This window comes from Lissotriton vulgaris, chromosome 10 (genome assembly GCF_964263255.1).
Source record: "Lissotriton vulgaris chromosome 10, aLisVul1.2, whole genome shotgun sequence".
NCBI lineage: Eukaryota > Metazoa > Chordata > Amphibia > Caudata > Salamandridae > Lissotriton > Lissotriton vulgaris.
This window is the reverse complement of record NC_141698.1, coordinates 172,478,603-172,496,332: the sequence shown is the minus strand read 5'-3', so window position 1 is coordinate 172,496,332 and position 17,730 is coordinate 172,478,603. Positions and strand designations below refer to the sequence as shown.

At 39.1% G+C, this 17,730-nt stretch overlaps 1 protein-coding gene across 1 annotated transcript in view; it reads left to right on the top strand.

Moving 5' to 3' along the window:
* The window catches only part of DNAH3 (dynein axonemal heavy chain 3), a 614,138-nt gene that overhangs the window by 409,707 nt on the left and 186,701 nt on the right, over positions 1-17,730 (top strand). Inside the window, exons 36-38 of the mRNA XM_086940811.1 lie at positions 8,172-8,413; positions 12,269-12,369; positions 15,341-15,446. Coding sequence (XP_086796937.1) covers positions 8,172-8,413; positions 12,269-12,369; positions 15,341-15,446 — 449 coding nt within the window. The remainder of the gene's footprint in view (positions 1-8,171; positions 8,414-12,268; positions 12,370-15,340; positions 15,447-17,730) is intronic.

The following is a 17,730-nucleotide window of genomic DNA, read 5'->3' as shown; positions in this document are numbered from 1 at the left end:
ATAAACAAGCAGCCTTCCCGTCATATACGAGCACTATTGATCAGGTGTTTCACTTTATTTAAATTCTGTGGAAGACCATTCATTTCAATATGTAGTGTGCATCACCTATAGTGCAGCCTTTGATTTGATACATCAGGGCTCCACTGGGAATACCAGTTAATCTGCTTGATCTAGCAAGTTATCTTTATAGTGACGATTTTGGACAAGTGAGATGGGGCAGAGAGGGTGACCTAATGGACCATATTCGTGTTGAATGAGGGGTCCGCCAGGGATGCCTACTCTTCCCAACTCTATATACACTTTATATTTACAGGGTAATTGATATGCTATATGATTGCAAGGGTGACTCCACTCCCCCCAAATAAAACAAATTGGCTGACCATAGAAGTCCTGCCCTACTGTTTGAAGGCAGTATATTAGTGATTTGAAAAACTTTCATGGGGCTGCAGAACTTAATCGACAGATTCTCTATCACCTATAAATAGTATGGCTTAAAAATCAATGATTTCAAAACTAAATTCATGTCTTTCCACCCACATAGGTCTTTCCGAGGGAATGTGAAGTTTGTTCTTCTTACCTAGAACAAGTTAGGACGTTTGACTATCTAGGAGGCCGGATTGCGAATAAATTGTCATGGGCTCCTCAAACATTAAAAAGTCAAATGCCAGTGCAATATACGGTATCATCGATTGTCAAGAATCTAAATGTATCTAATTTCCAACTGATATCACCTACTTTAGAGATCTACCATGCAAGATGACTTGGCATTGCACTTTATTGTGAAGAGATATGAGGCACTGATGGAATGAAAGTCTTGGTGAAAACTGAGAATAGGTTTATTGGATCAATTCTTACGATGCTCCAAAGTATCTCTTTAACATCTATGCACCTAGACTTGGGTCTAAGGAATATAGCGGATGTAGCCAAACTGAAGTCATTGACCTATAGGATAAGACTCTGGAGTAGTAAGTCTCTGGCACCTTACAAAACAAACCAGCATTCGCTAATTTAAAAATGTTAGATAAGCATGGATCAACAACTTGGTTTAATTATATAAAGACTTAGATGACCAAATTGGACCTTCACATAGCCTGGGATAACCCAGAGCATGTAACCAAAGAAATGCTGGGCTAAATAAAGCAAGATATTGGTTACAGATAAATAAAGGATGGACAGTCTAGCCATTAGCAGGCATGCTGACAGAAAGATTTCTTTAATTTTCACCAGGATTTGGAATTTGAAATGTTTATGGACCATAGAAGCTCCTCACAAGCAAGATATTTATTTCTGACATTCAGATATGATAGTTTACCAGTAAACACATTTTGTATTAGACGGTGGTGGAATGCTACTTCACATATTTGTCCTTCATGTAAACTGTTTCCTAATTCTGAAGTGCATTTTTTGTTTTTTTGTCCCACTTATCACCATCTAAGAAAGATTTGGTTTATTCCTGTTTGTTGCCTATTCAGTGTAAGACCCTATCTAGAAGCCATTCACATTCTGAGAACTGATAATACGGAGCAGATTGTTTTTGTGGTGTCAAAATATTTAGTGTACGCCTGGCGGAAAAGATGCTGATTAAATTAAGTATTTTAAGATTTTAGAATGATGTAGGAAATACGTATTTTTGAATACATACTTTTAACGTTGCTCGGAATAATGGATTGCATTTTATGGAATGCTGTATTGTACTTTATATTTTGTATACTTTTTATGGGATTTTGGTTCCTCCAAAATCAGCTTTACTACTGTTACTAATACTACTACTACTACTACTACTACTACTGCTGCTACTACTACTAATAATAATAAGACTTTTGTTTTAGTGTTTCAAGCTGCATGCCTGTCATCTCTAAACAGTGTTAAAGCAGTGCTTGTTCTGCCCAATCAAATGGTACTCTGATGTCTACATCCTTTGAGTTTTTCGTTTGTAATATGAGGTTCAAGTTGTTGATGTAATTGTAGTTAAATTGGGCAGAAGAACGTAATAGGGTTGGCTAGGGTTGGCTAGCATGTGAGGTAGAGAATGAGGAGGAGTTGTGAGTTGATAGAGCATTGCAGTAAATACTCTAGTATCAGTCTTAAAGAAGCTGAAAGATGTAAATGTAAATGTAAGGTGTTTTATAGCGCGCTCAATTACTACCGGAGTATCCTGGCGCGAATGACCACTGGGGAACCCGTCCTGGCTTTCCCTGTGAGATGGTCCCATGCTGGGTATCTCCAAGGTGAAGCCAGGCATCCCCGGCGTCTGTGGGGGGCCGTTGTAGAGATGAGGCAAGCTTAATGCCCAGAGTTACCGAGTGTGATCACTGCCCAAAGTGGGCACCGAGGCGAGAATTATCAGTCCGCTGACCCTGGTCCTCGACCCTGCCGCGTCGGGAATCGAACCCTGGTCCCGGGCCGTTCTCAGCCTCTGGGTCTGCCGCCTCTAACCAGTGAGCCACACCTCTCTAAAGAAATAGTGGGAGCAAGATGATGCTAGAGCTGTGATATAGATTGGAGGATCTCTAATCTAGGAGACTTCCTCAGATGCAAAGCTCCTCTCGCCTGTGTAGTAAGGTCTTGTGGTGCACAGTGTCAAAGGCAATGGACAGATCCAGCAGTAGTATTGTTGCCAATCCTTTTCTATCTGCAGCCATTTTCATGTCATCCCAGATAAATATGAGAGTGCCTCCTACCTCTCTACCTCACTTACTCATCCTATGCAGTACAATGGTTTGTACAATGTGTTCCAATTGCTTCCTCATTTTGTATGATATCTGCAAAGGCTCAATGCGTATTACTCTTCTTTTTTTAATTTCTATACCACTGCCCCCTCCTTTATCTCAATAGGATTCATTCTTTTCAAATTCTAATATCTATGACTCTAAGATCTTTCTTTCCTCCCTTCCTGTACACAATCCAAGCACATTTCTTTTTGTCCATTCTTTTATTTTAATTTGGGGCCCAAACACTCTTATACTCAACATTCTCAAATCATGAATACTTACTCAAGTCTTCCATCCATTCTTCCCATCTCCTTCATCTTTGTCTTCTTAACTTGTCAGTTTTATTCTCTGTATTTCCTTTAACATCTTGTATTGAACTCCCTCTCATATTACTTCGAATGTTTCAGTCTTCACAGAATTTTACCTTTTATTTACACTATCAAAGTACTTATTTTCAAATCTTCTGTTCTCTTGCTTGGACTCTTTCCATTCGACAAGCTTCCTCACTTTCAGTGTATTTAAACTACTGCATTCACCTACTATTTTACCTCACATGTCTCTGCTGCCCCCACTTTCATTAGGTGTTGAATACATCTTTCTGATTCAAATATTGATTCTCAAGCCTGGTTTTCAAAGCTACTCACACTCTCCTTCCACTCTGCTTATGTTTGATTTTCTTTTACACTCTCTTCACTCTTCATTCCAAGTTATCCTTACCCCTCCTATTTAATGTATCTTCTGTCATTTCCACGTCTTTACAATTATCCCCTAACATTTGGAATAACCTACCTCCCTTATATATTTTGTGGAACTTCTCTTCAAATCCTCTTTTTTCACTGACATGTATTGCTAATACTCATGTAAAGTGTAACAGTTGTGTAATCAAATACCTCAGGTCGGCTTGTTGCTCAATATGTCCTCCCCTTGATAGCCTTAATTCCATTTGATATAATAGCACAGAATCCTAAGGTGATGAAGTGAGGGAAGGAAGGAAGGGAAAGGAACAGCGGGGAAGGAGACTTGTAAAACAAACAACACATGGTGTTACTAGTGAAATGGTTCTTAATCTATTCCTTCATATTATAATTTACCTCAAAAAGAAAATAACTTTGTTTTAACTTTGAGCAATGATTGGATACCATGTTGCATCTACACTTCTATGTTCTTTCTTAGTATAATGCAGCAACAGTAAGAGAGTAATTATACATCTAGTATGTTTATTACCCCTACAACCTATTTAGAACCACTTTAGTGGATATCTACCAAACAAACTAAATGGCCTTGCCTCACAGAGGGTGAACCATAACCCAAAACTCATAAAAAACCCTGTTAGGAATAGCAAAATATTAAGTCATAATCAGAGACATATAACATAACACTTTCCTTCTTTCTTCACATGGCAATGTTTGTAGAGAGATATATCATCGATTATTTATTCTCCATAATTCTGGCATCCAGAGAACCTGTGCAATCACAGAATCTCCCTTTTGAAATCATACAGCTGAAACAAAGATGAATTTTATTAACATGTCATGAATACCCATTATGCACCACATCCAGGAATCAGATCACGAATGTCCCATAATTATCTCATGCAGAAAAATTGTTTTCCATTAGCGTAATTTTTTATATGAATATCTAGCTAATTTCTCCTATTATGGAACCAACCACAACAAATGCAGCCTTGAATGTGTTCGAACTCCTGAGCACGATTTGCTTCTCCTCACATCTATGTTTCGGTAGCACTCTTCAAACAAAATGACAATACGCACCATTAATAAGTCAGGAAGAGACAGCTGTAACCAAAATACGCACTCCTCCCGCTATGCTAGCAGACTTTGCTACAACAACTTTGGTGCAAAGCACCCTTACCAATAAGAACGGGACCCCTAGGAATGGATGATATGCAGGACAGATAAGGTAGACCAACCAAATTACTATGGAAAAAATCAACCTGCCTATATAAACAATAAATTGTGAACAAGAAGGGTCACTGGATATAAACCATAACCGGGCTAGCAACCATAATGTACAAGAAACAAATTTTACAAAACAAATGTTTTTAAAATATATTTATTTTTCATAATTAGCATTCATTAAGTTGATCACAATTCATCTATACAAAATTACTGACATAAATACATCAAACATGTAGAAATAGGTTAGGTCCCACACACACACATTCAAACCAGCATCCATTCAGATTTTCAATCATACAAACATACTCAGGCAAAACTATCAATAAAAAACATTAAAGTCGCACATAGGACAATGAGGTAAATGGACAAAGCAGGTTCCATCAATAAACATATGACGGACTCTTGTGTGTTCTCTTGCTTGGAGGTGATAGTTAAATCCAAACACACGTGGTGATTCAGCGCCCAAGCACGTTTCGGTGCCTTGCCCAGATGTGGGCTCCACCTTCATATGGGCGACATAAATGGCATAGTGTGGGACACAGAGAAAAAACTTATAAATAGTCCAACAAATGAGGAACACACAGACGGACGCTGAGAGCAGCTCAATAGGAAATATCAAGAATAAATGCGATATGTGGGTACCTAGGGCTCCAGGTACATATTAGAGATGCAATCAGATACTGGAGGCCGGTATCCTTATGTAGATAGGCTCATCGGCGTAAATTACACCAGTTGCGTTGACATCCAATATGAAAGTACGCTACGCCATGGCAGGGATTCCTTGGATGGTGGTCGGGAGGCAAGGCTATTTCTACATGTTTGATGTATTTATGTCAGTAATTTTGTATAGATGAATTGTGATCAACTTAATGAATGCTAATTATGAAAAATAAATATATACATTATTTATTTTTTTGTAAAATTTGTTTCTTGTACATTATGGTTGCTAGCCCAGTTAATGTTTATATCCAGTGACCCTCTTTGGGCACAATTTATTGTATATTTAGGCAGGTTGACTTTTTCATAGCAAAGCACCCTTACCACCACCAGAATCAGCCAGATAGCAGGCATCGGGAGTTTCCCTGGGAGGCTGGAAGGGTGGGGGCCGGTTTTGCAGCAGTGTGGGCTGGTTTTGTTACTGGGTGCTGCTTTTGCAGTGGTGCTGCAATATTGGTCCCTCGTACCAAAAGCAGCAGTGCTTCACACTTGCGCCTGTCCTTCCCCGGGGGTTGGTCTGACAAAATTGCCAGGGCTGCTTTGAGTTCCCAGTCGGCCCTGGAATCAGCACTCGATCCGAATAAGTGGTGGCAGGAACCCTCGATGATCGCGAAAGCAGTACTTATAGGTTATGGTTCAGATCGCCGGCAACCATTGAAGTCATTAATGCGTCCCAGCTGAGAAAGACACTCATGGGAAATGTAGTTTTAACAGGTTCTTCACCTTCAATATGGTTATTCTCCAACCACAGAGTATATTAATTCCCACCAACATGTCAGGACTTAAAATAGTGTTACTACGTGGGAGAAGGTTAGAAAGGAAGGCACTTGATTTGACTGAAGACCGATTTTTCTGTCATGTGTGGCATTAACACCCTGTATCCTTTGCTGCCTCGATGAATGTGTAACATAATGCCATTAATTTGTAAGAAAAAATGCATTATGATTATTATTATGGTGCATTGCTTTATGAATAAATTAACAGGTTATCATTGTACACACAGCAATTCCAATAATTCATGTGGATGATATCATACCATTGACTTATTTGCTGTAATTCACAGAAATTAAATCATTCCTGTTAATAAATGATTTCAATTAATGCAAAGGGCAACTTATGGCTTGACATGTGGTTTTGCTGTGTTTGCAATAACAATTTACTAATATATAATGAAAAGCATCTAAATAGCAGTGTTAATCCCCCTAAGGATTTTGGTCTTCCACTCTTTGGGTCTGGTCAACAAATCAATGCACTCAGAATTATGTGAAGCACATTACTCTGCACAAAAAAACTGAGACTAATTGAATATCAAACCATAGAAGTGTATTTCAAATCAGTGGCTTACAGAAGGCAAAAATCAGTTAGCAGCAATTAATACTTGGAATGCGTATGCATCAATTAATATGCAAATTAAATTAAATCAAATCTTATAAAGGATCGCGCGAACCAACATGGGGTTACCTCAAAGGGAAAGGCACGAAAAAGTCAGTCCTTTCTCGAAGAGAGCACTCTAAAATCTAATCCTAAAACTCAAAGAATTCTAACATTTAACACACTAAATGCAGTTATCACAAGACGTTCCATCAGGCGAAAGCAACATGAAACATTTCTACAATTACATACTTAGGGGCCCATTAGGATCGCGGATGGACTTGCGTCCGTCCGCGACCCCAGAGTAGGAGGGAACCTCCGCATGGCCTGCGGAGTTCCCTCCTGTGCAATTAGGATGTGACCGCCAACCTGGCGTTCACATCCTCTATTTTTACCATTGCGGCGGGTGCGGCTTCAAGCTGCACCCGCCGCAATGGTAAAAATGCACGCATTGCATTTGTATGCAGAAAGCGGCAAGCACCGTGCGGTGCCTGCCGATTTCTGCATACAAATGCAGGGGGGTACCATAGGTACCCCCCCCCATGTGCACCCCCCACCCCTCCTTCACCCAGGGGCCCCGCAACGGGCCCCTGCAATGAAGTTCCACATGCTTTTCCACGGCGGAAAACCCGCAGCGGAAAAGCATGTTTTGAAACCCATCCTAATATGGCTGGCGGTGTCTGAGAGACACCGCCACCATATTAGAGCTTTTCCGCCGCGGTTGTAAGCCAACCGCGGCGGAAAAGCTGCGGACTGAAACCGGGACCCACCAGCCATCCTTCCGCCGGCCCAGAGGATGCGGAAAATCCGCTATCCTAGTAAGCCCCTTAATCAGTACTTAAGGTTTTTCCCAATACAAGCTTCTCTCTGTGTCTGTCATGCTATCAGGAACAAGATAAGACACATGAACCCGTCTGCACACAGCAGATGTCTCTTGAATGCATTATTCATTAAAGCAACATTCCTCAATAATTACAAAGAAAAAACATTTGTTGACACGGGAAAGAAAGAAATAGAAAATTGTGTTCAACAGCATTTGAAATTCAGCTTTATTAAAAATAAAAATGTTCATGTCACAAAGCAAAGATGGTAACCAATGTTAGACATTTTGAAATTCAGTTCTACATTAAATATACTTAATCTAAACGTGAATAAACATGTCTATGAACAGTTAGTATTAGCATGTCTATGCTTTGCTGTCATGTTAACACAAAACATTTATTATAATAACGTTATCGCAAGTAATGTGTCAATGAATGTGTACAGAAAGATGGGGAAAGAATCATGTCAGTATGATCGAAGTATGTATTTTGGAAATGGAAGTACACATTGGGAGAAAAGCAATGTATGAAAGAGAAGGAAAATACCAGTGCAAGCTTTTAAAAATGAGGGTTGCCACCTGATCCCTGGTCACAGGGTTTTCTTAATATTAGGGCTTTTTCTGTATTTCCAGCCAAGTCAATAGATGAATTTGCTGTTGAGTACAGAATTATAAATCCCAAAGCCATTACCATGGGGCAACTGTATGGATGTTTTGACCCAGTGAGTCATGAGTGGACAGATGGAGTCCTTGCAACCACATTCAGAGAACAAGCTTCGTCAATTTCCGAAGATAGAAAGTGGATTATATTTGATGGACCTGTGGATGCAGTCTGGATAGAGAATATGAATACTGTACTGGATGACAACAAAAAGGTAAACAAATAATTAGCTAATCAGGATACAATGCCTATGCTCTCAAGTGTACGCAGCAGCAGTAGATAGAATAGTGACACGTTGTTTATATTATGGACTGACCTTTTCTCCTTGGCAGAAATTGCCCTCAGACCTCTTTGCTCCCAATATAATCTAAACATTGTTCCTGCTTTGATTGTGCCTTTTTATCACACCTAATCAACACATTCATATGCATTGATATCTACCATCCTTGCTTTAGAATTGCCTTTACCATCCCCCTACATTGGCTTCTTTTCTACCTGTCCAGCCTTTTGAGTTATTCCCTGTCTCTTTTATCTTCTTGTCCAAAATCCTAACAAGTGAGGTCTCAGAGTCACCACTACCTCACCCCAATAACCTCTGAAATACCCTTTAGTAATTCTTACAAAATGCGCTTTTCTTGTATGCCTTCTCCTCCTTCTCAGCCTCTATATGCACTTGATACTCTTTACTCTGACATACTAGTGGCACATATGTCCTATAACAAAAATGTGGATACTGACAGATAATGGGCGCTCCACTCTCAATAACAACGGGATAATACCTAAGTTGCTAAATCAACGGTTGGTGCTTCTAGAGGGAGGGTGCGCATCCAACACCCTGATCTTATGTAAAAACAGAACCAAAATGTATTGTGTCCCCTTGAGCACACTAATAGTAATATCTATGTAAATCTTCACAGTATTATAGTTACACAAATTGTAAATACTTGCCAAGCCACAAGGTATCAAATGAATTCAAGTCCATTCATCAGTAGTAGCAGTCTCTTTGTATCTTCAAAATTTATTCCAATCCAATGTTTCTGTACATTCAGTATAACAGTCCAGTGTATAGATGGTACATCAGCCAACACGTGTTTCGTCGTGTATTTATACAACACTTAGACTTCCTCAGGGCTGTAACCAAGAAAATATAAAAAATACCCATATTTTAACATAAAACCTCTATATGTTTGAGAAATGAAGGAAAAATATAGTAACCTCCACCAAGAAAAATATCACCATTAGCTAGTGTCAGTGTAGGTACTCCTCGTGAGAAAGACAGAGACTGGATAACCATACAATTATTTACAAAAGGTTTATGTTCCGTAGATACCTTATAACCCAGACACTGTCAACATCTAGTTGATGTAGAATATTTACCTCGAAAATAATCTTGTATCCTGGAGTATAAAGCTTCCTTGTCTTTTACCAGGTTAAAGCTATATATGACAAAATGAACGTAAACCAAATCACCAAACGTATCCTATATGTACCTTCAATGTAATAATTCAATCACCTACGAGATACTTTATCAGAAGTCTAACACCCATAATATGAATATTATCAACAACAAACGATAATTGAAATAAATTATCGCCATACCATATGTAAATCTATTGCGAGCTATACCTTCAAATCCCCTAGTAACTGCTAGGATGAATCGAAACGCATAATACTGGTTGATAGTCACAAACTATCAAGTAACACTCACCAATATACTTTAGACACGTGTCAAAGATCTTCGCTTAGAGTCCTATCTCTCCTTGACAATATCTATAAAGACAAGACATCTTATGGACCTTATTCTTGTTTATTGCAGATTTGTGGTTTAAGTAACAGTTGTTAATAAACAGACTCACTTATAAATACACACACATAGCGTTACAAGTGCTGTGGTAAACAGTAGATCTCTGATATTGCTGAGGCAAATGGGCGTGAACAATTATTTTCTAAAGCATAGCGATATTTCGACTCACGAAGCTTAACATCACTTACCACAATGCCTGATCTCGAGTGAAATCTGAGGATATATGCTGTAAAAGTAAAAGATTGTTTGCATTTAAAATCCCCCTAATTACCTCCACTCTATGTCACAAGACTGCCTGTCTAACTACTTAGCCTAGATCTTACCGAGTATATGTAACACTCTGGTATTGTCCTCAATCATTTATCAATCCATAAGCTGTCTTGTCTTTATAGATATTGTCAAGGAGAGATAGGACTCTAAGCGAAGATCTATGATACATGTCTAAAGTATATTGGTGAGTGTTACTTGATAGTTTGTGACTATCAACCAGTATTATGCGTTTCGATTCGTCCTAGCAGTTACTAGGGGATTTGAAGGTATAGCTCGCAATAGATTTACATATGGTATGGCGATAATTTATTTCAATTATCGTTTGTTGTTGATAATATTCATATTATGGGTGTTAGACTTCTGATAAAGTATCTCATAGGTGATTGAATTATTACGATGAAGGTACATATAGGATACGTTTGGTGATTTGGTTTACGTTCATTATGTCATATAGAGCTTTAACCTGGTAAAAGACAAGGAAGCTTTATACTCCAGAATACAAGATTATTTTCGAGGTAAATATTCTACATCAACTAGATGTTGACAGTGTCTGAGTTATAAGGTATCTACGGAACATAAACCTTATGTAAATAATTGTATGGTTATCCAGTCTCTGTCTTTCTCACGAAGAGTACCTACACTGACACTAGCTAATGGTGATATTTTTCTTGGTGGAGGTTACTATATTTTTCTTTCATTTCTCAAACATATAGAGGTTTTATGTTAAAATATGGGTATTGTTTATATTTTCTTGGTTACAGCCCTGAGGAAGTCTAAGTGTTGTATAAATACACGACGAAACATGTGTTGGCTGATGTACCATCTATACACTGGACTGTTATACTGAATGAACAGAAACATTGGATTGGAATACATTTTGAAGATACAAAGAGACTGCAACTACTGATGAATGGACTTGAATTCATTTGATACCTTGTGGCTTGCCAAGTATTTACAATTTGTGTAACCATAATACTGTGAAGATTTACATAGATATTACTATTAGTGTGCTCAGGGGGACACAATACAAGGCACATATGTCCTACTTTGACATTACCAGTATTTCATCCTTTGACTCCATGTCTTTCTTGAGGACGAGTTCAACTATGCGGCCTCATACATTTTTAAATCCACATGCCGCTTTCTGTCAGAAGGCATCTCCTGATGCTATGTCTTTGGACTCCTCATCTCCAGTCTCCCTTGGTGACATTATTTTTTATTACTTCTTTGCTTATAATACCCAAATTATATTCGGTTTCCCCTCACTCTCTACATCACAACAGCATTTTTGGCCCCGGGGGTCAGATGTTGGTGGTCCGTCCCCGAGTCCAAAAATGGTTGCTGCAACATCTTTGTTGATGTTGAGGAAACCAAGTATATCTAAGCTTTTGATTTTTTAGTTCTGAAGATCCCCGCAGTGTGAAATGTAGATGCATTTTGAACCTTAATTTCTCCCAAAACTACTGAAGTGATTTGCACCAAATCACAAAAAGTGTGCTTTCTGGATAAAGATCTAGTTTTCACCCAAATTTGGTGTAATTCAAATTGAGCCATTTAGGCTGCAGCTGTGTCTAATGTTCCTATGGAAAATTGCGTGAGGAAAAATGTCTTTTGGGACACCCCTTTTTCTCAACCCATGCTTAACTAATCACCCCAAAACCTTTAATCAAGGAACTGAGGCGGATGAGACCTTCTATGGAATTGGGGGCTATTCAATCTTTATTTGTATGATAATGGAAATTCATATCTTCCACTACTCACATAGAGCTGAAAAAGAATCTGCCAATGGCATTAAAAGCCTCAATATGTATGGGTGGCTAGTGTGACTCTTTGAATCTATTGAACTATTTCACCTTTCCACCAATTCAACAATTTAATGTGTGTCTTTTTATTTATGGATTGTTTACTTTTATAGCAACAGATAACATATAATACGTCATATCAGTTTATACCACTGATATTACATGTTGATTTTTGCTTGATGTTTTCTTGCAGCTTTGTCTAATGAGTGGTGAAATAATTCAAATGAGCTCAAAAATGAGTTTGATCTTTGAACCAGCAGATTTGGAGCAGGCGTCCCCTGCCACTGTCAGCAGGTAATTTCAATGGTGCATTTACTAATTATTTGCAGATTAATATTGAAATAGGAAAACAGGATTATGAATAAATACTTTATTCAGCTTGGTAAAGCCATAAAAGTGCACAAATGTCTTCATAAAATGAATATACGAGTCATCAATTAAAAATCAAATGCAGTTTGTACATATAAAATCAGTTTAAAAGACAAAATATACAACCCTGTCAGTATGTCAAGACCATCAGCAAGCCTCTAACATTTCCCTTAATCTAAGAGCTCACTGAACAGATTTCTTTTTAAATTCAAAATGATTCGTGTAATAAGCAATAAAATCATAAAATCATAGAATTCATGCTAGTCTATATAAAAACGAGCTCCTCCCCGAAGTGTTTCATGATCAAGTTATGAAAAGATGGGATAGCCTTGGGGTGCACACTATAGGAGACAATATAGATGATTCTGGTATAATTTCATTTGAAAGGGCATGCCAATTATATAAGCTCGATCGTAGAGACTTTTTTAAATTCCTGCAGATTAGGTCAGTAATACAAAGGAAATTGCCCGGGGGAGTTAATTTTAAAAAAGAGGATCTGATGGAACATATCCAAAACGAGAAGGGTTGCTCAATCTCACAATTGTATGGGGTGTTGAGTGAATGCAAAGAAGACAATAGGATTAAAGTCTGTGATAAATGGAGGACAAAGCTAAATCTAGTGGGAAATGAGGGGGAAAAATCGCTGCAGCTTACTAATTCTATTGTCAAGGTTGCTAATTTGCAAGCACAATGTTATAAAACTTTTCATGAACTATACTACACGCTGCATAAAATAGCACAATAGGGGGGAATTAGTGGAATATCCTGTCCCAGATGTCAAAGCATACAAGCTGACACTATTCATATGTTTTCAGCATGTCCAAAATTAAACCCTTTTAAACAGGCGATCAAAATATTTATTAGGGATAAATTAAGGATATCAATTAGCTTAACAAATGAGATTATGATTTTGGGTGTAGGGAGAGAAGGGCAGGATATTCCCCATCAAGAATTTAAATTTATTGCAATGGCCATAACCCGACTCTGTATAGTAACCCTGTGGAAGGATCCTAACCCCCCGTCTTTTAACCAATGGCTTATAAGAATGCTATCAATGTATACACTGGAGAAATCTTTGTATGAAAAAAAAGGTCGCAAAGCGATGCAGTTAGGTAAGCGGATCTGGGCACCGGTAAAGCATTGGAAATGAAGAATAGAGGGGTAATCTATTCGAAAATATCATAATAATTTTTACTTTTTGTTTTTTTTGCTCTCATGAATCTTAGTTCGTTTGTGTAAAGATTTACATGACTTGAGAATTTTTTCAACGATGCATATCTGTTAAATGGAATGTGTATATGGAACGAAATAATTGGTTGGAACCGTGTGGAATTGTATTTTCTGATGATGAATAATAAAAAATTTAAAAAAAAAAAGGAATTCTTGCTAGCCACCAGTGGATCAGAAAACACAAAAAGGTCATTTCAAAGTACATGAGCAGCTATTAACAACCTCTGCCCATTCAAATTACATATTGAGAAGACGCAAAAGCAGCTATGAAAGTCAAGGAGGAAAATGCAAGTCTATTCAAGTGAGTTCAAGTGTGGATTGGATTCAGAGTTCGATAAGATGGTAAAGGGATTACATAAAACACATAAGGTGTTTTAAGCCTCCCTGCGACTCTCACGCCCCTTCCACCGCAATCAAGTTCGAATGGCTTCACCTGCAAAAATCTGTGAGGGGAAAACAGTTGAGGTGTCATAATTATCGACTAACTCCGAATTCTGATCCCTGTGCAAACTGCTGTCTCCTCAAGTGTCACAATATCCCCATTAGCTTGTAATCAGGGCCTAAGCCTCATTCTTCCATTGTCTTTGATCAGCAAGTATGACCTTCCTAGAGTTAACTCTGAAAAACTCCTTGGGGTTGGTATTACCCTGCAAATAAACCCAAAGCAGATCAGCAGTTAGGATAATAGCGATTGTGAGACTTATGGTTGTCTGCACATGGCCAGATACTAATCCTCCAGAATTCAATAAGCGGTGGATGGTATTTAAATAAGCACATGAGACAAAGGCAACAGTTGTAATGGGTGTTACAACATCAACAAACGTCAATGTTATTTTTTACAGATAAATGAAATATGTGTATAAAAAAAGAAGAGCGGTTAGGTAACTTCATAAGGATACTTTCATATTTTTATCCCCCCTGGAAGATATGTAACCTCTCAATTAAGAGAGCTTAGCACTAAAGATCCACCACTGTCCCGGTCATACCAATTTGTGGCCATGGAAGCTAGACAAGAAGATCATGAAGGGATCTTCTTAATGTTAAGATGACCAGCTTCCTTACTGCCCATGGAAGTCCAGTGGCTGGCTCATAGTGATCTCATCCATTTATTGAGCAATGCTAATGTCAGTAACAGAGATGTTTCAGCCATGGGCAAAGTGGGCAATTGCCCAGGGGCCCCCGGTTCCCAAGTGGCCCCCTAATAAAGTGAGTGGGGCACTCAAAATCCTTGCCATAAAAAATAACTGTGTTCATAAAAACCAGCGTAGTTTTCCAATTTGACAACCGAGAAGGTTAAAAGAAACTTAGGGCCAGACTTACTAAGGGTTTGTACCCTTACTTTTAGCATCATGAGGGTCTGAATGAGCCGAAAAGAAGTAATACATTCAATGCTGGGCTTCACAAATCCTTAAGATGTCACTGTTCACTAAGCCTTCTTAAAGTCAAAGACAAATACAGGATCCAAGTCAGATTGCAGGGGGCCCTTGCTACAAAATGCCCCCGACCAGCTGCGACAACATAAACTTCTTGATTCCATTGATGTTTTCAAAATAGTTTGGAATCTCTCCCATTTCACGCCCCTCTACCTCAGTGATGGCCTGGATGCTGCACCAGATTTATTTTTAGAAGTCCATCTTTAGGTGTCATGACTGTTTCTTCTTTCCAGGTGCGGTATGATTTATATGGAGCCTCACCAGCTTGGGTGGAAGCCATTAAAAGATTCATATTTGGATACACTCCCTGGACAACTCTTACCTGAACATCGTGAAATGGTAAAGCCTTTTGTATTATTTATTTTATATTCCTTTACCTTTTTTCAATGTTCTTATTTCAACTCAATCTTGACTGTCTATCTTTATTTATTAATTATTTATTTGAGTCTTTTATAGCGCTGGCCAGACCCGAATGTATCAGAGCACTTTACAGCATTATTTCAGTAAACAGCATTGTCTTGTGTCGGATCAGGCTAAGACCTAGAGGGGAGCATACAAGCGGAGCAAAAGGCAGTTGGTTTAGAAACCCTCTTGCTGTGGTTGATTGTTTATCAGCTGGACAAGATTCCTGTAGCAGAGGCACTCTGTCTCGCTGGGTGGTTGCTATCCAGTTGGTTGAGGTGTCGGTTGAGGAAGAGGTCCTTGAGCTGTCATTTGAAGTTTATGAAGGAAGGGTTGGTCCTGCTAGGACAGGGATGGAGTTCCATATTTTAGGAACATTTCCAGAGAAGGAGCGTGCCAAGGTATTTTGTTTGCAAGTTTTGGGAGGAATGAGAAGTAGTGTGTTCCTGCTCCTAATATTTCTCATCTGGCATGCCTTTTTGAGTTTGGAAGTTCTGAACTTGGAACGCGCTTCAATCAGGAGCCACTTTAGTTCTCTCAGAGAGAGTGAGATGTGGTTGTATTTCTTTACTCCAGTGACCATCCTACCACCTGCATTTAGAGTTGTTCGGAGGGAGGATAAGTGTGATTTTGCCATGCCTGTGAGGGTTGCATTCCCATCGTCCAATCTGGACAGAACCAGAGATTGCATGGCATATTTAAGATCATTGGGAGGGAGGAAGGGTTTGATTTTGTTGAGGAGTTTTAGGTAGTAGAAGGCGCTCTCAGCAGTGCTCTTTATATGTTTGCTCATGTTCATACGTGGGTCCAGAGTGAATCCCAGGAATTTTGCAGAGTCAGCCAGGGTAAGATTGCAGTTAAGAGCATCAATGGAAATTAGCAATTCTTTAATTTGGAGGGTTTGTTCATTATTGGATATGAGGAGGGTTTCAGTCTTATCTTGGTTGAGTTTTAGGTGGTTGTGTGGTAGCCAGTGCTGGACTTCTCTGAGAATGTCATGTAGTCGATGTATGTCACCTACTGAGGATGTTTCCATGTAGAGCTGGGTATTGTCCGCATAGAGGTGGAAGAGGATGTTGGCTTTTTTTAGTAGGACGGCGAGGGGCTCCATGTAGGTGTTGAACAGTGAAGGAGAGAGAACTGACCCTTGTGGTTCACCCCAGGTTATAGGAAATACGTCAGAAGTAGAATTGTTTATTTTTATTTGTTGAAAGCGGTTTTGTAGGATGTGACCCATTTGCTCCGATTCTTTCTCGGAGGGAGTTTATGAGATGTTTGTAGTCAACCATGACAAAGTCTGACGATAGGTCAAGGAGTATGAGTAGACAGCATCGGTCTACATCAAGTGATTTGTATACATCATCTATAACATTAACTTTTGCTGTCTCAGTGCTGCACCCTTTTCTAAAACCCTATTGATGAGTGTCACGTAGGTTGTTGCTGTTAATGTGTTGGTTGAGGAGAACACATCTTTCAAGGATTTTTGCTAAAAAGGGGGGATTGGAAACAAGCCTGAAGTTATTTAGGTTATTCGGGTGCATGCCCATTTTTTTTTAGTAATGGCATGTCTTGGCTGATTTTCAGACAGTCTGGCATAACTTCGTTTCTCAAGGAGCTATTTATAATCTTGGCCCAAAGGGGGGATAGGGTGTGGTTCTTCTTTTTTGCTAGGTGGGCATGAATACGGTCAGCTATGTGGAAGGAGGGCTTGGACATATTAATCATTTCCGCGATGTCTGCTTCTGAGAGTGTGTTGAATATTTTCCCGCTCCTAGGCAACATGGGGGGCTCTTGGAGTTGGTTGTCTTTGGTTATGTCCATTAGAGAGACAGATGTTTGCGAGTCCAGGTGGGAGATCCCTGCTTGGGAGTCCAGCGGGTGTGTGGGGGAGTTGTTTCCTTCATTACTGGAGGGCGGGCTTTTGTTGGATGACAGGATATGTTGTCAAAGGAGCGCTCAAATCTTGGTGATTTTATCATTAAAGAAATTGTCAAAATTGTTACGGAGTTCTTTGGAGGTCTGCACGTTTATTGTGGGTGGCTTGGAGGTTTGTTGTTTAAATATATTGAAGAGCTCTTTGGGACTCTTTTTGCATTGTCTAAGGCACTGCGGAAGAAGGCGGCTTTTTCATTCCTGATGCGTTTTTTTATATTTCCTGCATTCTGTTTAGAGCTGGTCAAAGTGGGTTACAGATGGGTTTGTCCGCCAAAGTCTTTCAGCA